Source organism: Xiphias gladius, chromosome 15 (assembly GCF_016859285.1).
Source record: "Xiphias gladius isolate SHS-SW01 ecotype Sanya breed wild chromosome 15, ASM1685928v1, whole genome shotgun sequence".
NCBI classification, from domain to species: Eukaryota; Metazoa; Chordata; class Actinopteri; order Istiophoriformes; family Xiphiidae; genus Xiphias; species Xiphias gladius.
Window position 1 is genome coordinate 6,923,954 of NC_053414.1, and position 26,054 is coordinate 6,950,007.

At 42.5% G+C, this 26,054-nt stretch overlaps 3 protein-coding genes across 9 annotated transcripts; 1 reads left to right on the forward strand and 2 right to left on the reverse strand.

Moving 5' to 3' along the window:
* Positions 1-7: 7 nt before the first annotated feature.
* Positions 8-16,141, reverse strand: LOC120800036. 5 transcript variants are annotated; one of them, XM_040145784.1, is made up of 11 exons: positions 15,482-16,141; positions 7,083-7,141; positions 5,107-5,322; positions 4,802-4,922; positions 4,567-4,675; positions 4,167-4,254; positions 3,941-4,074; positions 3,503-3,716; positions 3,069-3,162; positions 2,862-2,940; positions 8-2,259 (listed from the first exon to the last, which is right to left on the reverse strand). In XM_040145784.1, the coding sequence occupies exons 3-11, from the start codon at positions 5,192-5,194 to the stop codon at positions 1,255-1,257; spliced, it is 1,932 nt and encodes a 643-aa protein (XP_040001718.1). In that variant the 5' UTR covers positions 5,195-5,322; positions 7,083-7,141; positions 15,482-16,141; the 3' UTR covers positions 8-1,254. The 5 variants fall into 5 exon arrangements, with proteins under 5 accessions (XP_040001718.1, XP_040001719.1, XP_040001720.1 ...); XM_040145785.1 differs by lacking the exon at positions 15,482-16,141 and adding an exon at positions 14,537-15,290; XM_040145786.1 differs by lacking the exon at positions 15,482-16,141 and adding an exon at positions 12,557-12,646 and having other exon boundaries at positions 5,107-5,317.
* A 53-nt stretch (positions 16,142-16,194) lies between these two features.
* On the reverse strand, positions 16,195-22,196 carry LOC120800038 (3-mercaptopyruvate sulfurtransferase-like). The gene is made up of 2 exons (XM_040145792.1): positions 21,590-22,196; positions 16,195-17,360 (listed from the first exon to the last, which is right to left on the reverse strand). Exons 1-2 carry the CDS (start codon positions 22,167-22,169, stop codon positions 17,062-17,064), a joined length of 879 nt encoding a protein of 292 aa, XP_040001726.1. The 5' UTR covers positions 22,170-22,196; the 3' UTR covers positions 16,195-17,061.
* Positions 22,162-25,597, forward strand: rps19bp1 (ribosomal protein S19 binding protein 1). 3 transcript variants are annotated; one of them, XM_040145791.1, is made up of 4 exons: positions 22,162-22,319; positions 23,814-23,999; positions 24,256-24,353; positions 24,653-25,597. In XM_040145791.1, the coding sequence occupies exons 2-4, from the start codon at positions 23,843-23,845 to the stop codon at positions 24,800-24,802; spliced, it is 405 nt and encodes a 134-aa protein (XP_040001725.1). In that variant the 5' UTR covers positions 22,162-22,319; positions 23,814-23,842; the 3' UTR covers positions 24,803-25,597. The 3 variants fall into 3 exon arrangements, with proteins under 3 accessions (XP_040001725.1, XP_040001724.1, XP_040001723.1); XM_040145790.1 differs by lacking the exon at positions 22,162-22,319 and adding an exon at positions 22,420-22,556; XM_040145789.1 differs by lacking the exon at positions 22,162-22,319 and adding an exon at positions 23,061-23,273.
* The last annotated feature ends 457 nt before the right edge of the window (positions 25,598-26,054 follow it).

The window sequence follows — 26,054 nt, forward strand, 5'->3', positions numbered from 1 at the left end:
CAGGTAAAATCTTTATTTCCATTTCTGTAAAATCCAGATTCTCCCAATAACATTATCAGGATTATCTGTCACCATCGAACAAAGTTTGCTCTTTCAGTATTTACATTACATCATTTCATAAAGTGTACAGTTAAAACAACAACAAAAGAAGGGGCACAGCAATAGTGGGGCTTTTTTTTCATTAATATTGAAAAAACAAAATCCTAATACAGATTTAACTGAAGTCAACAATTTATTCATCTCCACAGTCAGTACTTTTTGATATACCTGCCAAACCAATATTAATCAGTAATTTCTAATATAATTTCCATATATGACCTTTAGTGGCACAATGATGAATGAGTGGGTCCCTGTATGGTTTATATGTCATGTTGCGCTAGCAGACACACACACACACACACACACACACACACGAGCCATAAGCACAGGAGAGACTCAATAAAACAGTCCTGTAGACTTCAAACTGCACTAACAGTCGGACGGAGTGGGCACAGCACCAAGGCACCAGTGAAAGAGGAGAACGAGAAGAAGACTGCAAGCTGGAATAAAAAGCGAAGCTTTCAAAAGATCAAAAAATAAATGCATTGCAAGGTTTTTATGAGGTAGGAAAATGCATTTAACATGTGTTTTAGCCTGTAAGAACACACACACACACACACAAACAAACCGTGTTTTGGTGAGCAGCAAAAGCAAATCCATGACTGTTTACGATAAAACACTTGACAAGATACCGCGGTGATTTGGTCGGTATAAAAAACACATCAGAAAAGCGACCTGGCCACTCGCAACATTTTATAGCTCAATATAGCTTCCAACATCAGATACATTCCTCTTATTTCTATAAGTCAGCAGTGACTCTGACTTCTGTTTAAAGTATAAAAAGCAAGAAAAACATGGTATGAAAAATTAAGACTGGAAATAAGCCCTTTTTTTCTCCTCTTTTTTCCGTTTTCTAATATTTTGATGGTTTTTATGTACTTATATGTTTTGTCATCACACGAAGGGGTGCAGGTAAATATTACGTGATATATGATAAATAATTGTGATAAATATGTGTAATAAGAGTGTAGAAAAAAATACATGAATTAAAATCACCCCTTCCTTCAGACACGATGAGCACTCTATAAATGTGTGATATGATAGGATGTTACATACTGTAAAGAACACTTAACAAGTATAAGTTAACTAGCTGCCATCAATCCTGCATGTGCTTCATACCATTTTTTTTTTTTAAAGCATTTGCTGTTTTTATTTTTAACTCTGTTCCTGTTTCACTGGCATATATCCATTACCCGAGGGTTCCACTGGCCTGGACATTAACATCTCCCCCCCCCCTATGTGACTTGGACTTGGAAGCCGCAGAGCTGGACTCAAACCCGTCCCAATGAACTTCAACGGCAGTTGTGGGAAAGCAGGCGCGGAGCATGGTAAAGCACAGGAAAGAGGAGGCGGAAACAAGAAGCTTTTGGTTTCAGGGGACTTATCGACTTCCTCCAGGCTCTCCTCGTGACTCACTTGCTCCTCGCTCGCGCTGCTAACCCCTGAATCCAGGCTAGGGAGCTCAGGGCTGCAGGGCTGCAGCGTCTGGACTTGCTCATAATCGGAACAAACCTGAATGGACCCTTTGCCAAAAAAGTTTCCACTGCCTCCAAACAGCTTCTGAAAATCTACTTCTTTTCCATTCCCTCCCTCTCTCTCCTGCCCTTTGCCATCTGGCCCCTCATCATGACTATCAGTCGCACCGATGCTATCTGCTTCCAGACTCTCTTGACTGACCTCTTCGCCACTGCACATCCCTGAATCTAGACTCTGGAGCCTGAGGCGCTCGGCGTGGAGTTTCTCAACCTTCTCGTAGTCTGACATTACTTGCACTCGCTCACTGTTGCTGTCGCTTTTGGAAAGCAACTGTTGGAGCTCCACTGCTTTCCTTCTTTCTTCCTCCCTATCCTGTTCTGTAGTTTTACCTTCACATTGTCTACCAACAGGTCCGTTAGGTGTATCAGCGGCACAGGGCCCCGGAGTCCCCGTTATGGGTGAGGAGGCAGGGGGAGGAGGACACAGCTTGGAGTAACTGGGGTTGGAGTAGCTGGACCTGGTCGACTCGTAGCTGCTTTCACTTTTCATCTTCTCTAGCAGCGCCGCCTCTGACCTGCAGAGCATGACAGCATCCGCAGTGGAGGTTACCTCTACAGAGAGGAATTCCTCCGGTTTCAAGGAGGAACGGGAGGATTTGCTGATGAAGTGAGGGCTCAACCAATTCTGAAGGGAAAAGGTCAAAGGTAGCGGAGTGAGAGGCGGAATTGGAAAGATTAAAAATACAGAAGAAATTAAATCTGCACTAGGCTACAAGGTTGTAAAGCTTCAGAAATACACAGAGTTTATGGTGTTTTTGTCTTCATTCTCTGCTGTATTTCTCCCTTTTGGATCATAAAGGTCATATGTGTTTTGCCTGGTGATAATTGTTGGGGGGGGAATCTGTTAAACCCACTGTGTGCCCACTGGCTGGAGAACAAAGCTGAACATCTAGCTCAAGAGTCAGACACTTTTCTAAGAAGCTGGTTGAAACCAAAACACAGCTAAAAAAAAAAGTACAAGACTTATTTCATTAGACTTACATGTGTATGTGGCCGGAGACACAACACGTTCACCATAATGATACATCAAAGTATCAGCGTATTCTAAAACCCCCAAGCAGCCAAAAAAAACAACTAACGCAGCTTTAATATGTTGTAATCTTGCTCTAGCCCTTTTTTTTTTTTTACAGAACCCAATAACCGAGTCTGTGAGTTTATCAAGAATAGCCTGCAGCAAATTAAAAACAAGCGATGAACAGTGAGAAAGTAAAGATTTCATAAGCTCACCTGGAAATTTACATCCTGCAGGAAGGACTTTGCTGGGTCTGGTAGAGGCGGACCTCTGAACTTCTTTACCATGTACATCCTAAAAGACAAATGACATAATCGTTTATCAGGGGTTAACAGAAAAAAAAAAAATGTTTTCTTGAAAACCAAAAGACCAGAATTGAACATATTTTTGCAACAAAAATGGCACAAATATTGTCTGCTTACCAGATGATTTTCTCATTCCTAAAGAGTATGACAACCAGAAACAAGGCAACCGCTACGCCTGCGATGGTCACTCCCAGTAAACCCCCAGGAACACCTGACAAACACAGGACAGAGCGTGTCAGATTAGCTACGTGGTAAGAATACTGTATTTATCCCACTGGAAAGAACAAATCTGGGTTGTGTGCAGACAAAAGGCAAATTAGCGTATTTTCCAAGTGTTATAAGATAAGCATCTTTTTTCTTTATAGATGTATTGTTCAATCAACTAGTTTCCTTCCCGTGAATTTAAGGTACAGCCACGAAACAAATCTCCAAGTGCAAAATTTAACTCCTGAGCTTGGCTTCAAAGGGCATGACATTGGCGAGCTATTTCCACTGACTGCATTCGTTACACCATAAACCAATTCATTTAGTTCCAATTTGGCAACATTTACCTGATATTGGCCAATTTTCCAGTTTGGATGATTCTACGGGTGACACCCATGATGCAGTGGGGCCCCAGTCACTCCATGTTGACTTTAAATGGCCATCACAGGTTTGCACCCGTACGCGTGCCTCGTACCTCTCTCCTTGTATAAGCAAATTTGGGTCCAGCTCTGCCACGCAGACTTGTTCACAGTTCTTCTTTTTATTTTGCACAGAGGGATCCTGACAGAGAAGAAACAAACTTGTGGATGTCTAACAGGCTCGTTCTCACGTCTGTCCATTTACTGTTGTTTGGATTTCCGACAACCACAAGGCACATAATCATGTGTGCAAATCATTTAACGGTCACTCTCAAGGTCTCTCCAAGACTTACACTCACGTCTGACAACATACACACACTCGTTTATGGATTCACGTATTAACACAGACACAAAATATATACACACATTCCATGACTGATCCCCTTTTTTCCACTGCAGGTGGGAGGTGTACAATGAGAATCTTTCGTGCTTCTTAACTCGGTTTAGCCAGGAAACGGAGGTATGGTTGATGTCTGGTTTTCCCGGAGGGTTCAGCTTTACTGCAGGGTCACAGACATGGTTTGTTTTAGGTCACCACGAATACCTCACAAGGTAAATCATGAGGCGTGTATATGTTATTCATTACACTCACTGTTGCACGCTGGCTTGTAGGTAATGGTCAAATTTTGCTCTGCTGCGTCACAGCCCAGACTAATGGACAACTCATGGAAGGACTGAAACTGGGAACATTTTAAGAAAAGAATATTGCTCTTAGAAACCATTCATAAGACAACAATACAAAATGAATCGAGATATAAATGAGAGTAGGAGCTTCGAACGTCAAGACTGTCTACTGGACAGTTGCACTCATACAATGCTTCGATTAAAAGCTCCAGCTAACAGCCTTAAATGTAGATGCATAAATGCTGTTTCAGTGCATGTAAAGAACATGATAACACTTCTTTTTCTATAAGTATAGATATTAAATGTTGTTTTCTAAACAGGGCCAAGTAACAGTAATGTTTGGTTACTACAGAGCTTCTCAGACTCACAATTGCCTCCCTCTTGAAGATCAGGGAACACTTCTGTAGCGCCAGTCTGGGGACGTTAACAGGCTCTGGATCACAGGAAGTGTTGTAGGCAGGGCTGTCGGAAAAGTTCCTGTCAAGTTCATTTTAAATGGTAATGCCCTCACAGTGTTACTTGTGTACATATATTTGCGTCTGCTGTAAGTACATAGCAATTTTTGGATTTATTTGTATATTATTTTGTGACCGCTGCCCTTACCGCGTCAAAGTATTCACCCTTATGGCGTGTAGTTTGCACGCAGCACCTGGGCGGTCAGACTCGTGTGTACTGTTCCAGACACAAGTGATGTTATGACTGTAGTCGTTGTAGCAGATGAGATCTGTGAGAAATAATAAGGAGCAGGGATGAGATGGTGGGAGAGCTGAGAGAGTGTCTGACTTTCATTCGCTGCTCTTTTGTTGTTTTATTGTGTTCATACTTGTGTAGCAGAAGAATCTTGAAATCAACTATGCTAGACAACAGGCAAACAACAATGCAAATCGAGTTATCAAAAAGTTACCAACTTTTTTCGGAGACACCGGAACAACTGTTCATTCTGGCGTTGTCGACTTGATGCATAGCAAAAATAAGAAACAGCAGTGGGATCTCCATTGATCATGTCATCAATCTTTTTTTTCTTTTCGAGCAGATCTCAAACCACCGGGATGGCGGGTTTCCTCCAAAGCTGTTTGACTGCCTCAGGGTCTAATTCACTGCTTCCTCCTTCTTCTCATCCTTCGCTGGTGAAAAAAATGACACCGACAAGTGGCGGAGGGATGATATATATTAGAAATTGGCTCTGATTCTTTATTCTGTTGATTATTTGTCAGAGCTTATTTCCGCACACCTCCAAATGTCCCTGACCACAGATATTGCAAGAAACAGACATGACACAAACAGGTGATCGGAAAAGCAGAAATAGAAATGTTTCACATCCTGTCTGAGTTTGTCTGCTCCGGTTTCATCTACACACACTGGTAAAACACCTGCTAGGACGTGCAAGACGTTTGGACGAAAATTCTCTGTTGATTCAGACGTCAAAAGGTCAGGATCAACACCACATTTGATTTTAACGTAAAACAAGGGCTGGAAACCAGTGTTTTGCTTCCCTTTGTGATTACACATCTCAAGTCTGCTTCGCCACTGACCACACACAGCATGACTGGTTGTCGAGAGGTGATAAGTTAAACCACTGGAGTTCATCAAAAACAAGATTTTCAGGGGGTGTTTAGTTTTTCTTTGAACAGGGAAGATTGATCTTGACTTTCGGCAGCAGTAGATGGACCAAAGTAATCAAAGCCCAAACTCCACTGTCCTTCACTTTTGATTCCATACTAATCACCCACCATGACACAGCCGCCATCCCCTCTGTTATCCTGTCACCTTCAGGCTCCCACCAGGCAGGGAAGCAAGTTTTTTCGGGGGGGGGGGGGTTTAGACATTTATTATTGACAGTTGAGAGATGTGACTGGAAACAGGGACGATTAATCAAATTACCGAAAGCTATGCAGTCAACATTGAGCTCCTGGGGCCCCTGAGGATTTTGGATTAGCGAGCGGCATGCCCCCCCTGACTTTTCAAAATCCTTTTTCCGTGTCCCCTCAACCTCTTAACAGATCCGGTTTGATTTTCTCCCTAAAATCTCTGTGAACACCGTCCTGTCACTGTCCAGCTGCCGAAGTCAAGACGAGAGCACATCTGAGATGATGAGAACTGTTGATTTGCTCATCTGTGTTTTCTTTCCTCTGTTATCACTGCGCACCCACAACAATAAGATATCAAAGAGCGAGTAAAGGGTGGACTTTTTGCCCTGGGTTTTTTCCTCTCAGGCTGAGTAGAGGTTTCCCCACCTAGTGGAGGCCTCTGGGGCTGGACAGAAAGAGAGACTGCAGACAGTACTCACAACAGGGAAAAAGTACTTTCATCTCTTCTAATAAAACATTTCCTCAACTGCTATTGATCTCCTCTGATGATTTTAAGAAGGGTTGGTACATAATCAGTTTATCATGATCCTGTTTTTTTTTTTTTTTTTTTATTATGCGGTTGAAGAGTCCGTGTAAACTAAATATTAAATAGATCGCATACCACTTGATGAAGACTAAAGACATGGTATAGCGAAGAAAAGAGGACCGGCACTACTGCAAGTCCCAGCCGTTGATGCATGAAGAAAAAGCCACGGTTAATAAACCACAGCTTGTTTGATTAGATGTGGGTGTAAAGCTCTGCAAAGCGAATGCCTTTTGATGTAACTGAACAACCGACGGTGAAACATTTTCAGCGGCACGCTTTATAAACGTACAGTCACTTTACTAGTTTCTCATTAAAAAAAAAAAAGAAAGAAAATAGGAAAAAAAACCCCACGTTTAAGCAGAGCAGCTGCCAACCTGGTTAGGTATCACATCTCCTCTTACCAACCGGCGACTTCTAACAATATGCGATACACTGCCTCTTACGTGTTAGACACTGACAGACTTAACCTAAGAAAAAAGGAGTGTCTTACCTCTCGATGAAGCTGTTCAACATCTGCCTCCGAGCACTGGTTTTATTCCATCTGCTGGACTGTGAGAGAACATCAGACAAATAAAGTTTACCCTCCCATACGAAATGGTAAACCACCACCCCGTGAACAAGAAAAGATAAAAGATAGTGTTTGCACTCTCTGAAGGGCAGTACTAAGAAATTAGATCAAGAATCAAGATAAGCCCCTGCTCCCAGCTGATACCTGAAGTTGTGAAAATCGAGTTATTGTGTTCAAGCGAGTGGCACGTTTCCTCGTTTAGCGGCCTTCAACTAATAATCATCTGCGTATTTTGATGGCTTTGCCTGTTGTGCGTCTGTTTCTATAACTAGAAAAAACTGATACTTTTCATCAAGAAAAGACAAGAAATCCACAACGCGGTTGTGACACAGGGGGATACTGGCTACTTTTGTGTCGATGATGTAGTTTTAATGGCCTGTACAAGTGAATTGTTTACCCTCCTTCAACTTCGATGCATGTATTCACACTGTGTGTTCAATCTCTCAAATTTGATGTGTGTTTCTTCTCTTTTTTGCCATGTTTGCCCTTTGTGGCAAACATTCAACTGACACACATTGAACAGTCGCTCCTTTTTTTTTTTTTTAAATCTACACCACACTGACATTTAAAAACTGTCAAAAACAGGATGAAAACTAAATGCGTGTGGTTCTGTGTTTCAGGTAAGATATGTGGTTATTACAGCCCACTGCAAACAGACCCACAAACACTCACAGCCCCAAAATACAAAACCCTGCACTCTGCACAATAACAACAACAACACTACAGCATCTTTTTAAGGACCTCTTAAGCATTTTATATTTGTATGAGTACATTTCTATTAGAGCAAACTTTTCTTTGTCGTAGCGTGCACACAGCATTTTTATATATTATTTCTTTTTCCATTTCTGTGGACGGGGGAAGGCTCCGCAGTCACCAGTTTATGCAGTTTAACAAAGGTCAGAGTGTTTTTTCTGAGAACCCAAATGTTCCATTATTCTGACTGGTGGACTTCCTTCTAACGGCACTTCCTGTTCTTAAAACATGCATCAATAAGATTCATGTCATGATCTCTCTCATTGTCATCTCAATGAGGGAAGGAAAAAGGTGAAGATTAGCTTCCCAACTGTTTGCTTCATAGGAAACAAGTAAATGTGTATCAGTACTCAGGAAGTTGACAAGTTTAAAAGTCAACTTTTTTTTCTATGCTATTTCTGAATATTAAAAAAAAAAAAATGTTATCACTTGTTTAAAAAAAAAAAAAGTGGTGAAAAGGGAAGAGGAACAAAATAGATTCTCTTAAAGTCACAGTATATGTAACATATTGGATTCAGGCGGAACTGTACGATAGCAGCATCGAGTCCATCCTGTCGTACAGTTCTGTGTACCAAAGCGGATACTGAAGGGACTAAGATGTTCCTCGACGGGTGCTTGAGAAAGCCGAACTTTTACAGCAAAAGGCGGATCACATCCCAGAGGCTGCGTTCAGACGGAAATCCTCAGACAAGCAGGCCAAGATAAACCCCAACGAGTTGTCAAGGACAGGGAACAACGGAGGAACCTTATTATGGCCTTACATCCCAGACGGGCTGAGGAGGATTAACTCTACCCCATTAATAACAGATCACATGTGATTAGATGACATTCATCTTATTACAAAAACGTAACTTTAGTCTGTTTACATTTGCTCCGTTACCTTGGCTTTGCATGTACAAACTGTCCTGGTGTGATCTGTCCAAACACGCCAACCTGACGACTGTAATCCTCTACTAAACCTCAGCGTGGGTGGTCTTTGGAAGCAGGGTTTTCACTGTGACTGATCAATAAAACCTGAATTACGTGTAATGCAATCACAGTAATCTGTAGTAGACTGTCGAAACACAGCAGGTTGCCTTACAAGATATCAGATGTGAGTGCATTATCATATGCTTATTTCATTTGCTATGGTTAGTAGTTAGTCTGTAAATCGCAATTGAGTCCCCAGTGTCCACACCCAAAGTCATAAACTTTGAGTCCGGAGCAACAGAGACGTCAAAATGTGTTTTTCACCAATCTGAAAGGGGCAATGCAACATATTTTTAATGTCAAAAGTCAATTTACTGGTCATGGAGAGCACTGCTCAGCCTGTGAAAACACTTCCGTGGCTCTGGAGGAGCTTTGTCTCGGGTTTGAGGAACACACGTTTCCAAAAATAAAAAAACAAAACAAAGTGTGTCTGTGTCTACCAGAAGACACTTTCAAGTTACATCATGGGAAGTGTGGGATCCTGGGGTTTTGGAGCTTGACCTGAACTAAGGACTAAAAAGGCCCTTGCTGGGTGAATTCTGACCATTCCTATTTAAATCTACTTGCACGTACCCCGGCTTAATGGCAGTGCAACTCTAAATTGCTCCACAAGTCATTTCAAAGTGCTCTGAATGGGAATGTTGAAAGCTAATGCCGTTGACTCTCCATTCTAATTGGATCTCTGCTGGGACGCAGTCGCTGTGACCCACTAACTTGGCAGTGGGCTTGCTCAGTTCTCCTAATACAGTGCCGGCTTCCGCCAGGACCCATCTGTTCTCACGTATCGAGTTTTCAAAGTCATGAAACAGTGTAGCTGTTGTGAGCCGTCTTTGATTTTCTCAAACCAAGAACTCTTTCTAGTATCAATTTGTCAGGTACTATCTGCTCGATGGTCTACCTTTATCTAGACTCTTTCACCGAGGTGCATTTGGTTTGGTTCATATCTATCTGTCGCTCCTGACATTTGGACTTCCCCCTGCGCTGCTCCAACGGCGAAATGAAAAAGCTGACACCGTTCTCTGAGTCTCTCTTTCTTCTCTCCATTTCATAGAGATACAGGCAAACAACCACACAAACTACACACCCATCATTAACACACACACACACACAAAACCACTTCCTAACCCCCTTCTCTTCCCCGAAAGCTACTGACGTTTCCAATAAGAAAAAAAACCCATTAACTATCCAACAAGTGTGGTCCGTCCTGTTGCATGCAGTCTCTTGTATGATACACACATTTTTCTTGATGACACTGGTACAAAGACTAATAGTGTCAAGGCCTCTGACACCTGCCATATTGCCAGGATAGTCTCAGTCCTGCAAGCATTTAGATGCATTATTTAACACTGTCTGCTGAGGTAGCTGGTTTCACCGGACGTAAAAAAAAAAACACGTTTCAACTCATTCAAAACTTTTCTCTGTGAAAATACATTTGATTTTGTACAAGAACGTGAAGAACAATGAATCAGGAAATGCAGGCGCTTCTCATGTTAGCTGAACTAATAGAACCAGTCGGAGTTTATTCAGCATTCCTGCTCTAGTCACTTCAGCTATGCCATGGTCAAATGAAGTCTGCAGGATGCAATGTTCACTGGTCACGTCAGGAACAGAAAAGCCTCTGTGCGGGATGAAACTGAGCTTTTTCCTTTTTAATTACTTGGCGAGTTTGGGGGGGATTGTTAAACCGGGTCACCAGACTTAGACCACATTTAAAGCAACCTTAGCCCTGTGTAAAAAAAGCAGAGCCCCCTCTTTGAATGGGACTAGTCCGGCAATGCAGCAGGGGGTGCTGACACACCTGGAAAAAAAAAAAATGCAGGGTCACCCAGGAAAAAAAAAAAAAAAGGTAAAACCTGGCGCAGCTTTTTCCTGCGACGCAGTACATCGTCTTCTGGCATGGTGCTGTGGTGGCCACTTAAACACGTGCAAGCGCACATTCCTGGTGGATTACTGTGTACGGTGAACACTGAATTTGTTATGTTTACCTCGTGAAGTGGCCACCATAATGACAGATAGCAACAGAGTTGTGCAATCTTGTCTCAGATCTTGGCTCAGATGGCAAATCACTGTGCAGTGTTCTGGCATCTGATAAGTCTTCAAACCCATGGGTCTGGACTTCCTGGATCATATTTCATGTCTCACCGATACCTGAAGCAACAGGTCCTTGCAACGCAGGGCTGTTTTTGGGGTTAACACCGACTTGGCTGTAACAAGCTGAGTGAGCTACGGTTGCATGCAGCTACAAGAAAGTGTAGGGCGAGAAATGCCGTTGGTTTTGGTTATAACGCTCTACCTGAAATCAGTTGGTGGAGAAATTTGCATAAACCATAACAGCAGCACATAGCATGTAGGAGTGAGCAACATAATGAGAAACGGTGGCGCTGACGTGGCTGGTTGGCAGAGAAAGCGTGTGGGTTTGTCAAATTGTTCAGTCAACGTTTACAAGATCGATTTGCCACAAAATTTGGTACAGACCATTTATGGTTCGGACACGTTGTAACCCAGTAAATTTAGCGAGCGCCTCATTTTTTTGTGTGGTGCAACATTTTTTGAAGTTAAATGTCATGAAAGCTGTTGAAAGGATTGTCTTGAAATTTGGCACAAACATTCATGTTCCCCACAGGATGAAACGTAATGACTTTGATTTCCCACCAACTTTTCCTCTAGTGACAGAATAAGGTCAGACTTTCAATTTGTCCATTGCTTTGGTTGGTAACATCATGTAAGTATTGTCACTGTGAGCAACGTTAGCATGCCGACATTAGTATTTAGCTCAAAGCACAGCCTCACACAAAAGAACATGCTAAACAATTGATATGGTCCCGTAATACACCATTAATTGATCTTTTTTGGGCCCCTTTTTTCTTTCTCTTTCTCTCTCCTCACTCCTCCACTATTTGCCTTTCTCTGTCTATCACTTCCTCCACCTTTTCTAACCTTCCCACACATACCACATCTCTCATTTTCAAACACTTTTTCCCCACATACCTGTTTTGGGTTTCTCTTTCTCTTTCCTGTTAACATCCCTGACTTTTTTGTGTGAACCTAGAGTGTATGTGTGACAGGATTTCATACAAGGTTATCTTCTGTGTTTAACAATAATCGAGATGGGGCTAAAAAGTTTGGTTCCAAAATGATGCAATTGCGTTTAGGGTACGTTTACCGTAACAGGACTTTTATTACAAGTCAAAATACCAAAAATGTGTTGTCATTGTCTCTCATTGGAAGACTTGATGACGTGATTGGGCAGTGACAGCTTCAGAAAAAGCTAGTTAGGGGACCTGGAAACTTCACTCTAATCATTTTACTCACAAATATGTCTCACTTTAAGCAAATGTTAAAATTCAAATATGACCAAAAACATTTCGTCATTTAATCATTACCATCACTGATGTCATCCTTGTCATCATTTATCGAAAAACACACACACACACACACACACACACACACACACACACACACACACAAATTTACACTAAAATCACTTCTATTCTGTCTTCTAAAAACATCTCATGAACAAAAACCAAACTTTATCATCCTCAAAACCATCATTATCACTTTTGCCATACCATGCTTTCCTACCACAGACTCCTTCATTCATTAACCTGAAAAAAAAGTTTGTTCTAGATCAGAAACAAAGCTCTTGACCAGGCATAATTCATGTACGAACTTACTTCGCTAGCGTCGTACCGTGGAGATCTCTTCCTCTTGCGTCACAATCTCTCATCATCTACGTTCAAAATTATCGATAAGCTGTTTCAACGTCCGTAGACAAAGATTATACTGAAAGTCTTGACACAGAGCCTATCTTTTTTCGAGATCTACAGTGACGTATAGGAAATCTTTCTGAGTAAAAAAAAAAAAAAAAGGAAAAAAAAGTTGTGGTTAGTGTGGTTTCCCTGAAGTAGTATGAAAGTTTTATCTGGGTAGTGATGTTAGCCATGTTTCAACAATTGTGAAACAACAGGATGGAAACCCCTTTTAGTGTTGGCCCCCTTTTTTGGCCTGGTTTGTGACTTTCTTTTCCTCTCTACTCCTGTTCATGTTACTTTACAGTTATCAATTTAGTTCCAGGCACAGCAGAAACTCTGAGTTAATCAACGTCTCTTTATAAATGCCATTGTGTTACTATCACAAGTGGTGAGAAGTAACAGAAGTGTGTGCTTTCCCACACTGGACATTAAAATGGCCTTAAAACAACTCTTGAAATATTAAAATACCCAGACACAAACCTCTCAGTATAAACTCAAGGATCTTTAATTTCATGCCTCCATTTTCCCTGAGTTTTAAGACTTAAAAAAACAACCTGAATCAATCCTTTAAGTCTATTTTAAAGAAAGAGATTGACATTTTTGGGAAATAGCTTGTACGCTTGCCTGCCGAGAGTTAGATGAGACGATTAATACCACTCTCATGTTTGTATGATAAATATGAAGCTAGAGCCGGCGGAGGGTCAGCCTAGCTTAGCATAAAGACCGGAAACAGGGGGAAACGGCTAGCCTAGCTCGGTCCAAAGGCAACAAAAGCTGCCTGCCGGCACATCGAAGGCTCACTATTTAACACATTATGTCTTGTTTGTTTGATCTGTAGTTGTTGTCTTCTTGGGCATGCGCGGGACTATTTCTTTATGTCGTCTCCTGGAGTCTTGTTATCGCCGTGAAGGTGCCAGGCAGTCAACTGCCAATATGTACTTTGAACGAGTACACCCGGTTGGTTCCTGCGATCACTTCTCCTCCTAGTGCAACTATACAATCTAAGGGATCAGGGATCAAACCCACAGTCCAAAGTGTTCCATGCAAAAATACTCCCCAAAATTTAACTGAGGCAAATATGAGGATCAAGCGGTATGAATTTAACAAACAAAACTGGATATCTTCAAAACCTACAGTCTTAAGGCAGATGGGTACCTCCCCGGTGCTCACATTTAAGCATATTGCTGGAAAAGGCCTACTACTCAAAAATGACAAGCGTTGAAAACCATAAACATTTGTATATAAAGAAGTAGTTGTGTTGGACTTTGTTGGAACTCATAACAGTAGGACAGGAACTACTAGGAAGGAGGACACGTACAAAGGGGAACACGCAAGGACCGAGTCGTGTACTAATTGTTGCACAGAACGAGGCCTGTGGATTCAGTCCCCCATCACTTACAGCGGATGAGCGTGTGAGTAATGTCTTGAGGTAGGCTTCAAAAAATCCAAGCCCGTCCTTGTAGAAACAGCGCCCTTAAATATACCTTCAATTGAGTGATCAGCCTCAAGGCCTTAGAACTGCAGTTTTTTTCAAAAAATGATGCTGTTCTACTGCATAAAGTTACTTTTTCCATGTATTGTTTTTTCAATTTTTTATTTTTTTTTGCCTGTATACTAGAATTAAAAGCTAAAGTGCTTGTTGATGGAAAATTTGAATCTTACAATCTCTGGTTTAGTCTGAACTCCAATGTATAGCATCAGCTTTCTTTTTTTTTTTTTTTACTTTGGCGCCCCCCAGTGGTAGTATATATAAACAAAAAACAAAAAACAGCAATGCACGCTGCTGAGCCAAAGGTTGAAAATGCAATTTTTGAGTTACATTGCAAAACCAGCAGTTATACTTCACCGCATGGTGATCAGTCACCGTCACAGACTAAACATGTCGCTGTCATGCAGACTCACTTTTGGCAAAGTTGAGTGAATCTGTCCTTTCAGCTGCAGGAGACTCATGTTCATGTGCCGTTTGTTTTCCAGACTTGACTCTCTGACACATTGGTGGGGGGAAAGTACGAGAACTGTCCAGTATCACATCACGCATGCACTTCATGCCACCTCACGTTACACTTCACCTTTTCGTAAACCAACATAAACAAATGTAACTTCTGCTCCAGCCCAGAGCCTCTGTATGAAGGAACTGTTCATATCTCGGGTTTGAAAGTTCAGTTAAAGTAAACAAAGAGACAACAAAGAGATGGACAAAAAGGAACATAAAGCGGTTTAAAATGACCACAAGTTAGTCAGTCCATTTGCATTTTTGTAGATAAATATTTAAAATATTTCTCAATAACACGATGCATATGAACGCAGCGTTAAAATACGGTGTTCAAGACAACCCAGCATCACAAGCGGCATCCCGACCTATACTGAAGTTGAAGGGAGATTAACTATACATGTTAAACTAGATGCCACCTGATGTCACTGCAGAGGTCACACTACAGCTGTACTGTAAATGCTATGGTTGACAGCTGTTCTGACGGTTTACTGCCCTCAAGTGTTTGAATTTCCCATCAACATCATCGCTTAGCTCTGTCTTTGTCAGCTGGGGATCAGACATCAATTGACTCTGTGGTAATCAAATTGAAATACCTCAACACAGTGTTGAAAGTACCGAGCACACAGGTTAATAACTGTCCAAAACATATTGTCAATCTTCAAACAAGGCAGTGGAAAATTGTTATTCTTATTGTTTATTTAAAAAAAAAAAAAAGGAGATTCTCAATTTTTCCTTTTTACGGTTGATTTGACAAAAAAGATTATTTAGGGACTGAACAACAAAACTGACCCCTGTGAGCTACTGCGCACAGCGAGATAACAGAGATAATTTCTTTGTCAGATCGACACACTCACCAGTCAGGGGCCAGGACGAGATGACTACTCCCTCCTGATAGTACAGCTGAGATAAAAAATTAAGAAAAATCCGGTTGACTCCTTTTTGTGTTGTTTGTACAACAACCGTGCGAGAGAACACTTGGGCAAAACTACTCTGAAATGAAATTTACAAGTGTCCGATTTACCAAAAGAGGAAGTTGGGAATTTTGAAAGTCTCACTTTCCTTTTAACTCGGTCAATTGACTGTGCATCTAAATTTACAGTGACGTGGTTGTTTACAGTTGTTCTTGCTCTTTGCCTCAAATGCAATTCAGGATCATTATTCTCAAGTTAAGATATTATTGTAGTCTCGTTCGGAGGTTAGCAGGGTTTCGTGTTTTCATGACAAGGTGCACTGCTCCCTGTCTGTTCAACTCTACGAAACCAACCAAGAGAGCCCGGAAAACACACAACAATTTTTGAGGAAGAAGGAAAGAGAACTTTTATAGATGTAAAGCATGTTGAGCTGCTATGTACATAAAAAGCAACGTTATTTATTTTATTTAATTTTTTACCAGCCGCCCTGCCTGGAAACCATTTAAGTTGCCACAGAAAGAAGAATGATCTTTCCAAATAGTGCATTGTGATTGCTATTTGAAAAGTTAGTGGATCACATCGATATCAGAGATGTGTACAATAACGTAAAATACAAGTAGTCGGTGAAAAAAACAAAACAAAAAAAGGTATCATTTAAAATGACAAAACATCACTGACAGTTAGTTCCAGTGTATTTATTTATTGGATGCGAATCATTTTCTTTCACTAGTGGATACATTGAAAGGAAATGAGACACTCTTGAGGCAGTGTGTGTTTGCGTGTGTGTTTGCGTGCCCTTTTGTGTGCGTGTGTATCTAAAAAGCATTCTAAATATACTGTATTTCAGACATAAGCATTGCTGCTATAAAAAGACCCTCTCCTGTTTCAAAACTGCTTAATGAGTCAAGTTTAGTGTTCACACATTGTTGGTTCTTCAGCTGATTTACACTGTGTGTTTGGAAAAAAAACGCCCTTTAGTGATCTATACTTTAGATTACCTGTTATTTTTTTTAATGTTAAAGTAGGAGTTTGACATTTTTTGGGAACTTTGCTTATTTTCCCGTCTTGCGGAGAATTACAGAAGATGAAAAGACCAACACCGCTCTCGTCTGTGAGCTAAATATCAAGCCACCGAAACCTGCCGTTGTCACATTTCTGTGCGTGCAGCGCGTAAGCAAACGAGACACAGCGTGTTAATTAGGAAAAATTCAGGGGTCCCGGTAGGTGGATTTCATTGCCTTCAGACAGAGCCAGGCTAGCTGCTTCCCGCTGTTTCGCGTCGTTGTGCTAAGCTAAGTCAACCAGCAGGCACGAGAGCGGTATCAATTTTCTAATCTAACCTTTGCAAGGAAGCAAATAAGCAGTAAGCACTTCCCACAAAAACTATTCAAACTATTCCTTTAAACCTTAGCACACTTTCCCCAACAACAAACTAAGAACTTCATTCTTCTTTTCTTGTCAATCAGTCCAAGTCTGGTCCAGTCTTAAACCATCAAACACACCTCCTTTTACTTCCAAACCAATCACAAACTTTTCCCTCGTCCTTCAGATATTACGTGCTCGGGGGCGGCGCGGGTGTACCACTCTGACCAACCGCCGTCGTACACCGACACCCCCGGGTGTCCGCAGCCGTGGGCCGCCAGTGCCACGTGACACGCAGTCACGGCCGAGCCGCATAAGACACAGAGAGGGTAACCGAGGTCCACCCCCGCCCGGGCGAACAAGGCCCGGAGTTGCTCCTTGGGCAGGAAGTGACCCGACGGGGACAGGAAGGAGTGGAAGGGCACGTTGATGGAGCCAGGGATGTGGCCGGGCTCTGTGTCTGTCAATTAGAGAGAGAGAGAAAAGAGTCAGTAATGTGTAGAGGGTTATTTCTTTCTTTTCTAATGATCTAGGGCACTTAACTCATGTGCTCCCATTTAGCGAGCAGCTTACGACAGATTTATTTGTGTACGGCAGGCCAGAGGGAATCATGCAACTGTTTGCCATGCAGTTTGGGATTCCCTGACGACCTCTATGAAAGACTCGCTCCAGGCGAGGAAAGGAGGCCAGTGAGGCAGAATCCAGAGGGTTTCGCAAACGTATGGGACGATGTGGCGTTTCACCGCATCTCTTCCACTAACAGAGTGGTTTACAGCCACCTTTCCCTCCAGCCTGCTCTCCATTCCGCCCTCCGCGCACGCCATTTTGTTTCCATGTGTGCGGCCGACCCTCGTTGTTGTTATACCGTCAAAATGCTAGATGCAACGGTGGCGAATTGTGCCGTGGAGTTTTACGAGGACAAGTCAGGCCACTGTGGTGGTCGACCGTATTTCTCGCAAGCAGAGTAAACAGTCGAGAAGCTAAAACAAACGGGCGGAAAGGCAACAGGACCGTCCTGAAAGACAGTGCTCCTGAACCGAAACCTGCAGAATCCAGACTTTAAAAGGACAGATGTCTCCACGGATTATAGTAATTCCAGCTGTGTAACTAGAAGGAACGATTTTTCAGCACTTATCAACATCGTCCTCCTGGACACTTTTATTTCACCTCCCCAAAACTGACAGAGGACAGAGTCCGACTGGACAAATGTTCATACAATCTCAACAATGGCGGTGGCGAGTGCAAAGTTAGCACGACCCATGGAGCCACAATAGACACACTCATGGGAAATACACCAAGTTGAATTACACCGGAATTGTCCTTTAACTGTTGCGCTAAGATGCGTGTTGGTAAAAAAAAAAAAAAAAAAAACTGTGTTAAGAGTGTTGCAAACGTGTTCTGGTCAAGATAGCAGCACCGCACCCCCACAGCTTCTCTCTTGCAGCGTTACAGTAGCTAATTATCTCACTTCACCTTCCAGTCTGACGGTAAACTCGGGCATTCACACGGAACCTGCAGCTGTGAGAGCAGCATGTATCCGAGAGATTAAGAGGTCAGTGGGTTGCATCACTCCAGCTGCACCCGCAGCTCAAACTTAGCATTATTTAACCCTTTAGAAAAGGGATAAGGTTGGTTTTTTTTTTGTGGATACAAACAGACGAGGCAAGGTTACCCCCTACTTAAAAAAAAGGGAAACAAGAGGGCGAATACACATTCAATACGGCATCCTGTGTGATCATTAACAAGACTCGGATGTTGACCTCAGGTCCGCATAAGTGCTTCGCCGTCAAACCAGGCTGACAGAGCAGAGTTGACACCTTTGTTTCCCCTCACTTTTCATTAAAAAAAAAACCTTTTGCTACCAAGACAGCGATTCCCACAGGCTGTCGGGCAGGCGAGATACACACACTTACTGGGAGAGACATCACATTTAGCTAGTGCTCTTATTGTATTACTCTGTCACCCGTCGACTATACTGTAGGTTGAGTGAGTAGGGCTTACTGCTTGAGATGCATCAGTACCGCGAGTTTTAGTACCAATGCCAAAACGACAGTTTTTCAGTACTTTACTTTGAAAAATATATACAATTTTTCTACAGAAAACTTATTATTATTATTATTTATTATTATTTAACAAAAGAAGACAAACTTTTCAAATGTTAAACACTGTATAAGCATAAGCAGCTGTACAAGAACTTTATCTAAACGAAATACTACCTATTATTGCTTCACTCATATGTTGAAATCTGTAAATGTGTGTCTAAAAAATGAATCTGGGCAAGTGTTCAGTACCAGCTTTTTGCGGTTTTGATTCTAAGTCCTGATTGAGAGGATCAGCCTTTGGACAGCTGTAACAAAAAGGGCCAGTTCTACTCCAAAGTGATGAATGTAGGGGATTTATGCTGCTAAATCCTTGTCTTCATTTTCCAAAAAACAAAATAGAAGGGCAACATTGACCCCTCTCACGCATCGCCAGAATGCACACTGTCCAATGGCGACAGTCAGCGTGCGTCTGGTCAGAGTTCACTGCTGACGCTGCCTCTACATATGGAGTTTCACCAGTGGACGGCCACCGTGCCGGCACAGCAAACCTGTTCACTATGTTGTTTGTGTGTTATGTGTGTATGTGTGGTGCGCGCGATGCGCGTGTTGTGTGAAGAACTATATGCGATGCGGGAGCACACACACTGTGTGTGTCTTATCACCGCATAAGGACTGTTATCTGTACAAATTAACATATCAATGTATGGACAACATCACTCGTTTCCTGCGCGTGTGTGTGTGTATGTGTGTGTGTGAGCATATGGGTCAGCGGCTGTAGATAAAACGCAATGGTTATGCAAGCACGTCCCGTCTGCTCGCTCTCCCTATGTGTTTGTGTTGTTCAGCGATTAAGGACCAGCCCGTGTTTGTCCAGAGCAAACTCTGCTAAAAGGCCAAATACGAGGAAGTCATGTACTCAGTGGCTCAGGATGGGTTTTCCACTGCAAGCCTGATCCCACGCTGAGCCTCTTTGTTTTGATACTTTCATGGATATACAATAGCTCCATTTCTGTCCACTACTTTGTTTGTTAAACATCCCAACCTGTCCTTTTGTGTGACGTTTCAGAAAAACGCCGGCGAGATTTCAATCAAAGTTGAAATCAAAACACTGTACTTAGGGGGGGGGCCACAACAGATGAAAATGTGATTACCAATCGTGCCTCCTACCCGGCAAGTTCATGTTCCAACTATTTTGATCAACAATTAAGTAATTTTTCAAGTCAGAATGTCAAGCATGCCTATAGCTTATCAGTTTATGGGCTTTTCTTTGTCTCATGTGAAAATAAACTAGATATCTTTGGGTTTTTTATGAGTGACGGTCAGATAAGATGAGCGATTTGATATCATTAACATTACATTAATCATTTTATTCATTTTAAAGGCTTTAGGATACTTTGGCAGGCAGTTTTCACTATATTCTGAGGTTTTTGGTTTTTTTTTAGAAAAAACAATTACTCATGATATTCATTTCAACTTTTATTCCAGGTTGACAAGCACTTGCTGTCATGTTTCTTTTTTTTTTTTTTTTTTTTTAAATCAAAAAGGACAAACATACCGATTTACTAATCAGCTTTCAGGAATTCAGCCGCAGTGATGTTGGCGTGAAACAAAAAACCAATAGACCGATGTGTCACAACATAACATGACTGCCAGTCACTGGACACACAAATTGCTGTAGTAACAGTTTTCCTATCTGTTTTCACTGTATAGTGGCATCATATCTGCTCTTCAACACCTCTCCTATTCTGATCCTGATCCACGAGCAGTGTCTGATCGGAAAACTTGATTAATGGAATCAACAAAGCTGGATTCGTTCCGCTTAGGGCGACCCCCTAAGTTGCACGTGTGCTTTTTATAGTGAAACACAAGCAGAGTCATTATGAAATTTATGGTCCAGTCCTATGGTAGAAACCCGTTTTTCTATGCAATGGAAAGATACCGTCATAAGCTGCGGGTTTGCTCCACAGGCTTAGTAAATTTAAAGGCTACCAAACTTCTACCTCCGCTCAGGAGGTTGTGTTTTCCCCCGTGCCTGCTCGTTTTGGGGGTGATCCCGACTATTTTGTAAGTGTTCCAGCAAGTACCACAGTTTCTATGAATCAAACCTCAAGCCTCGACAGAAGCCGGTGTCGCGTTCTAACTCTTTCCCAACACTAACGGGGCAAATGGACCTAATCCCTCAAATCATCTTCAGCATTACCATCATCCTCACTGCTCTCGTCCGTGAGGGACTGTGGTAATTGGAAGAGAGGCACATTATTGTTATAACCTACACGTCAAATACCCTGTTAAGTGTAGGGCCCCAGGCTGAGGGGCCCATTTGCTAAGAAATGGGAGACAAGAAGGAGCATTAATGATCTGCAAATTTATTATCATTATTTTTTAAATCTTTTAGTTTAGGTTTAAGAAATTAGATTTAAGAAACTTCATTTTATTTCACACTGACCTTTTCTGCTTGGAGAAAGGTACATATAAGAACATCTCCACGGACAAAAGAAGACTTCCGCTGTTTTTAAGCTTTAGAACATAATTTTCTGGGTTGTTTGAACTCTGAACTTTTCCGAAGGATACAGCTCCTGACAAAGTGGAACATACAGGACTAAAATTGGGTAAAGAGCTTGTAGCCTTATTTTGATAGACCACTTACTGTCTCTGGGTTCGGGGTCCACTCCTCTGAACCTGCCTGCCGGCCTGGCGTCGACCACCTGGAACCCCTTGGTGTCCAGGTTATCCAGGATATCCTCGTAGGTCTTGACCCAGGAGCGGTTCAGAGAGGCCTTGAACTCGGTCGGTGCCGGTCTGACCGACTTGTCACTCACGGGCCGACCCTCCAGCTCCCAGTTCCTGAGCCCCCCGTTGAGCAGCGAGACCGCGCTGTGCCCGAACACCCGGAACATCCACCACACACGGGGCGCCGAGAACGCGCCGAACTCGCTGGCGTCGTACACCACGACGTGCGTGTCGCTCCCTATTCCCAGACTCCCCGCATAATCCGCGAAACTCTTCTCCGTCGGCAGCATGTGGTCCAGGGGAGAGGTTTTATCACAGCACCGGTCTATGTCAAAAAAAGCCGCACCCGGTATGTGCCTCTTTTTGAACTCGCTCTCTGCGTTGCGCCGCAGTTTGGGCAAATACCAAGACGTGTCCAAGATGCGCACTTTCCCATGCACCTCCGCAGCCTCTGCGAGCCATTTGGAGGTGACCAGAGTCCTCGCTCGGAGCGCCATGGTTGATCCCGGAGAGACAGCCAGGCTTCAGAGCTCTCCTGCGGTTTAACTAGATGCACCGAATCCCGTGCCCAAGGGTGAGAGCGGTGTAAAGAGCAAGGGCCATTTGAGAGGGAGACAACACGCCCCCCTGTTCATCCTGCAACAGCTGTGAGTGGATGGAGGCGGTGACACTTTGAGGCCGGTTTTTGAAACTCACTCGTTTGATTTTAGCCAAACAGAAGTCAGAAAAAGTCATTTGCCTGGGGTCGCATTCGCTGCGACACTGCAGGCTGCGTTGTTTCTCTTTGAGGAGTCAGCCCAGCTTCTTTAAGTTCATTTCCAAAGGCCACTGAGGGTCGGGGACGGAACAAAATTGGGGTTTGCTGCAGAAACATCGCTGCCAAGGTCCGTCGCCAGTGTGTAAATATTTAAGCTTTGCAGCTGGTTTGACCTGGTCCGTGCAACACCCCGCACTCACGCGCCTTGGGAACTGACCTTGGTATTATTGTGTCGTATTGTCAATAGTGTGGACACACTTTTGGAAAACTTTATCATTATCGTGACCTTCTAATTTGGTGGCTGCCTCGGCCTATATTTTTTAAACATCCTAAGCCTGACAAGGATTGCCCTAGTATGCTACTGCCTCTGCACTCCTCTTGATGTTTTTAATACTTTTCATTTTCTCTGAACATGTTCCTGTGTGGATGCGGATACATCTATTATGTTATTATTATCATCATCATCATCATCATCATCATCATCATTATTATTATTATTATTATTATTATTATTATTATTATTATTATTATTATTATTATTGTTGTTGTTGTTGTTGTTGTTGGTAGTATTAGTAGTAGTAACAGTAGTAGCAGTCGTTACAAAGTAGTATAATATCCAGGTAGGAACCAATCTTCGACTGGCGCCCAGCCGGTTGCTTTTACTCGGTGCACACAGGACGCGCTCGCCGGATGTTGACGGACACGCATGGTGCTGTTGAGCAGTAAAGGCAGCCTGTTGCTAATGTAGCTTGCGGACAGTTCAACGGAGCCTCTCATTGTCGAATCAGAATGTCGGCGTCGCTGGTCAGGAGAGGACTGGAGCTGCTTAGCTATGATTTTAAAGGTCCGTTTAGCCTCTCAACTCGCTAGCCAAATAGCGTTAGCATTTGGACGCAGGTGCCCTCTGAACAACGCTGGAGATTTTTCGCGTTGTTACACAGTGCCGGTTTGGTATTAACAGATGTGGTTAGCTCTGTTTTCCTCGCTGCTGCCGTCTTAGAAATAGGAAACCGGTGACCGGATGCTCGTTTTGCTTTATCGGGGCAGAAATTGAAATGTTTTGGAAAGCATGTCTTTCCAAAACAATGGCCGTCACCCATCACAAGTTAAGGAGTCCAGCTGATTAAGTATTTATTCTTATGAAACAACGAAACACAAACTGATCTTACCATTTGTTAAGTTACTGAAATGTTTTTGTAATATTACTATAAATTGTATTATATAGTAATCTATAGTCAAATTACAGTAATGATTTTATTTTTTATCAAAGTTACATTCAAAATGTTTTAGTGTATTGGCCAATCAGTTACCCAAGCACGAAGATGAATATTTTGCTCTGTTTAAATTTGGTGTTCTGGTCTCTATGTCCTGTGCACCCTGCCAGATGTCAGTAAAGTGAAGAAGAAGAAGAAGATGAAGAAGCAGCAGACCCCCAGCTCAGCCACTGTGATGGAGCTGGTGAGCACCAAGCGGCAGGGAGTCACCAAGCAGGTCAAGCGGCTGCAGGGTCGCCTGGGTCCCGGCAAGAGCAAGGCCACTGTCAAAGACAAGAGGGTCAAGTCTGCAGTGGGTCAGTCTGCTCGTATTCTGCAACAAAAATTTGCAATCTGAATGACTGCTCTGTCGCAAACAGAACCCCTTTCATGTGGAGAATAATAGCGTAGAAAAGAAAACATTGCCATAATGTTACAAATTTTATCCGAGAGTATTCATAGTTGACGTGACTGGAGTACTAGTAGCCCTCTGGTGTTTGTTTTGTACATATTACAGCATCTGTTATACCATCTTGCTCTGAACTTCCTCATCTCCTTTGCTGTTTATTGTAGAGGAGTTCAGGAAGAAGCAGGGGAAGAGCCAGATGAGCGCAAACCTCAAGTACTTTATGGAATCTGGCTACAAAACAGCAGATTCCGACACTTTGAAGGTAAGAAGGACATCAATCACGCTCCTGTTACATCTGATTAATCCTTTGCATTACTTTATGTCATTTTTATATCAAATCGTTAAGTACAGCAGTTAAGGAAGGATCTCGCCAGGTCTAACAGAAATCTGAAATTTTACTGAACAGATTTGAAATGCTTGTCAGTGGGCCAAAGGTCATTCATCTATGATTCATTTTATATTATTTGATCATTGGGATTCACTTTACTCCTACTTTATATTTGCTTCTGCTTCTCTTCACTGTCTGTCAAATGACGTTTTTTGGCTCCTCTTGTCACTTAGATCCTGAGTCACAATTCCGGGAGACAGTCCAGGAACCGTCCGGACCGAGCCGCCAAGAAGCCCAAGGAGCCGCAGTCGTTGTTCACAGAGGAGGAGTTCCAGCAGTTCCAGAAGGAATACTTTGGCAGGACTGTCGAGGAGAGGAAATAAAGCGCACGTGGACACAAAGACGCAGCAGCATCGGACGAAACACCGGGGCTGCTTTTTGTGGATCAAAGTGGATTTCTGGACCAGGTTATGTTCTGGAAGTTGGCTCCACTTCACGTCTCTTCAGTGGAACAAGTAACTTTGAGGAGAAATGCTCGTATACGCTGAATCTATGCTTGTGTCAGGACTTCAACCACACACAGGGAACATTTGATTTATCCGCCTGAGTAATAATATGCTGTAATTCATAACACCACCATGATTGGCTGCGGACATTTGTTCCGGGTTTTTGATATCAAGAGTTTCTCACGGCAGCTTGAAGGTCACCACGTCATTTGTTCATGTTTCAGGATTTCTGGCTAAAGATGACTCGTTACAGTTATCAGTTATGTGAAGCCAGTCAGTTTATCAGTGGGGCTTTCTGGACTGTCGTATACCTAATATTGTCCTGAAACCTCTCACATGGGTCATGTGTGTCACCTCATTTTGGTCACTTTGTTTTCACATGTTAAAAATAGAGACACATGAGAGTTTCATTGAATCTATTCAACTTCTTCTCCATAATTGTAACAGACACAGATATATTGATTGTTCTCTATATGGTGGTCTCCTCCAGTCACAATTCCAATCACAATAGTCCGGTTTATACCAGAAATTCTTAGATTTTTAAAAATATTTATCTGTATGTTTGAGCAGAAATAGCATACTGCATTTTTGTAAGTTTTCAATATCAAGAGTCACACTTTTACTCTGTTATTCACATTTTCATTCAGGCAGTAGTAGCAATAAATTTACATGAAAAAAAAAAGAATTTGGTTTTTGTTTTTGTTTGTTTGTTTGTTTTAAATTGATGTCTTTGTATGAGCTTAGCCATGACCGTGACTCACTAGAGTCTTTCCAGAAAAACAGGTTGAACAATGGATTCGACGAGCATGAAAATTCTGGTCCGTGCATGAAGACAGAAAGAAGCTTTAGCTGTTGAAGTAACAAAGTTTGAGCTACCCCTCGCTGCAGTTTGCCGTTGCAGTAACGCAAAGTTGTGTAGTGCAGCGGGAAAATAGTGAATGATAAAATCTTTAAAATCTCTGCCCCCCCCCCCCAAATTTCAATCAGCTCTCCACTTGTCGCATGTAAATTGATGCTCTCACTGTACATCCTATGATACCATGCGGAGATGGGAAACAGTGCGTGTCGGCGTGCAAGGCTGCGTAGCCTGTTATCTGCTGGCCATGGATTTTTACTTTCGGTGATACTT

Coding starts and splice junctions, on each gene's coding strand:
- rps19bp1 (XM_040145789.1), top strand. CDS start 23,219: ATGTCGGCGTCGCTGGTCAGGAGAGGACTGGAGCTGCTTAGCTATGAT. Junction 24,000..24,255: donor GAGGGTCAAGTCTGCAGTGG/GTCAGTCTGCTC, acceptor TGTTTATTGTAG/AGGAGTTCAGGAAGAAGCAG. Junction 24,354..24,652: donor CAGATTCCGACACTTTGAAG/GTAAGAAGGACA, acceptor CTTGTCACTTAG/ATCCTGAGTCACAATTCCGG.
- LOC120800036 (XM_040145784.1), bottom strand. CDS start 5,194: ATGGAGATCCCACTGCTGTTTCTTATTTTTGCTATGCATCAAGTCGAC. Junction 4,923..5,106: donor TTCCGGTGTCTCCGAAAAAA/GTTGGTAACTTT, acceptor TATTTCTCACAG/ATCTCATCTGCTACAACGAC. Junction 4,255..4,566: donor TCTTCAAGAGGGAGGCAATT/GTGAGTCTGAGA, acceptor AAATGTTCCCAG/TTTCAGTCCTTCCATGAGTT.
- LOC120800038 (XM_040145792.1), bottom strand. CDS start 22,169: ATGGCGCTCCGAGCGAGGACTCTGGTCACCTCCAAATGGCTCGCAGAG. Junction 17,361..21,589: donor GGACCCCGAACCCAGAGACA/GTAAGTGGTCTA, acceptor TCTAATTGACAG/ACACAGAGCCCGGCCACATC.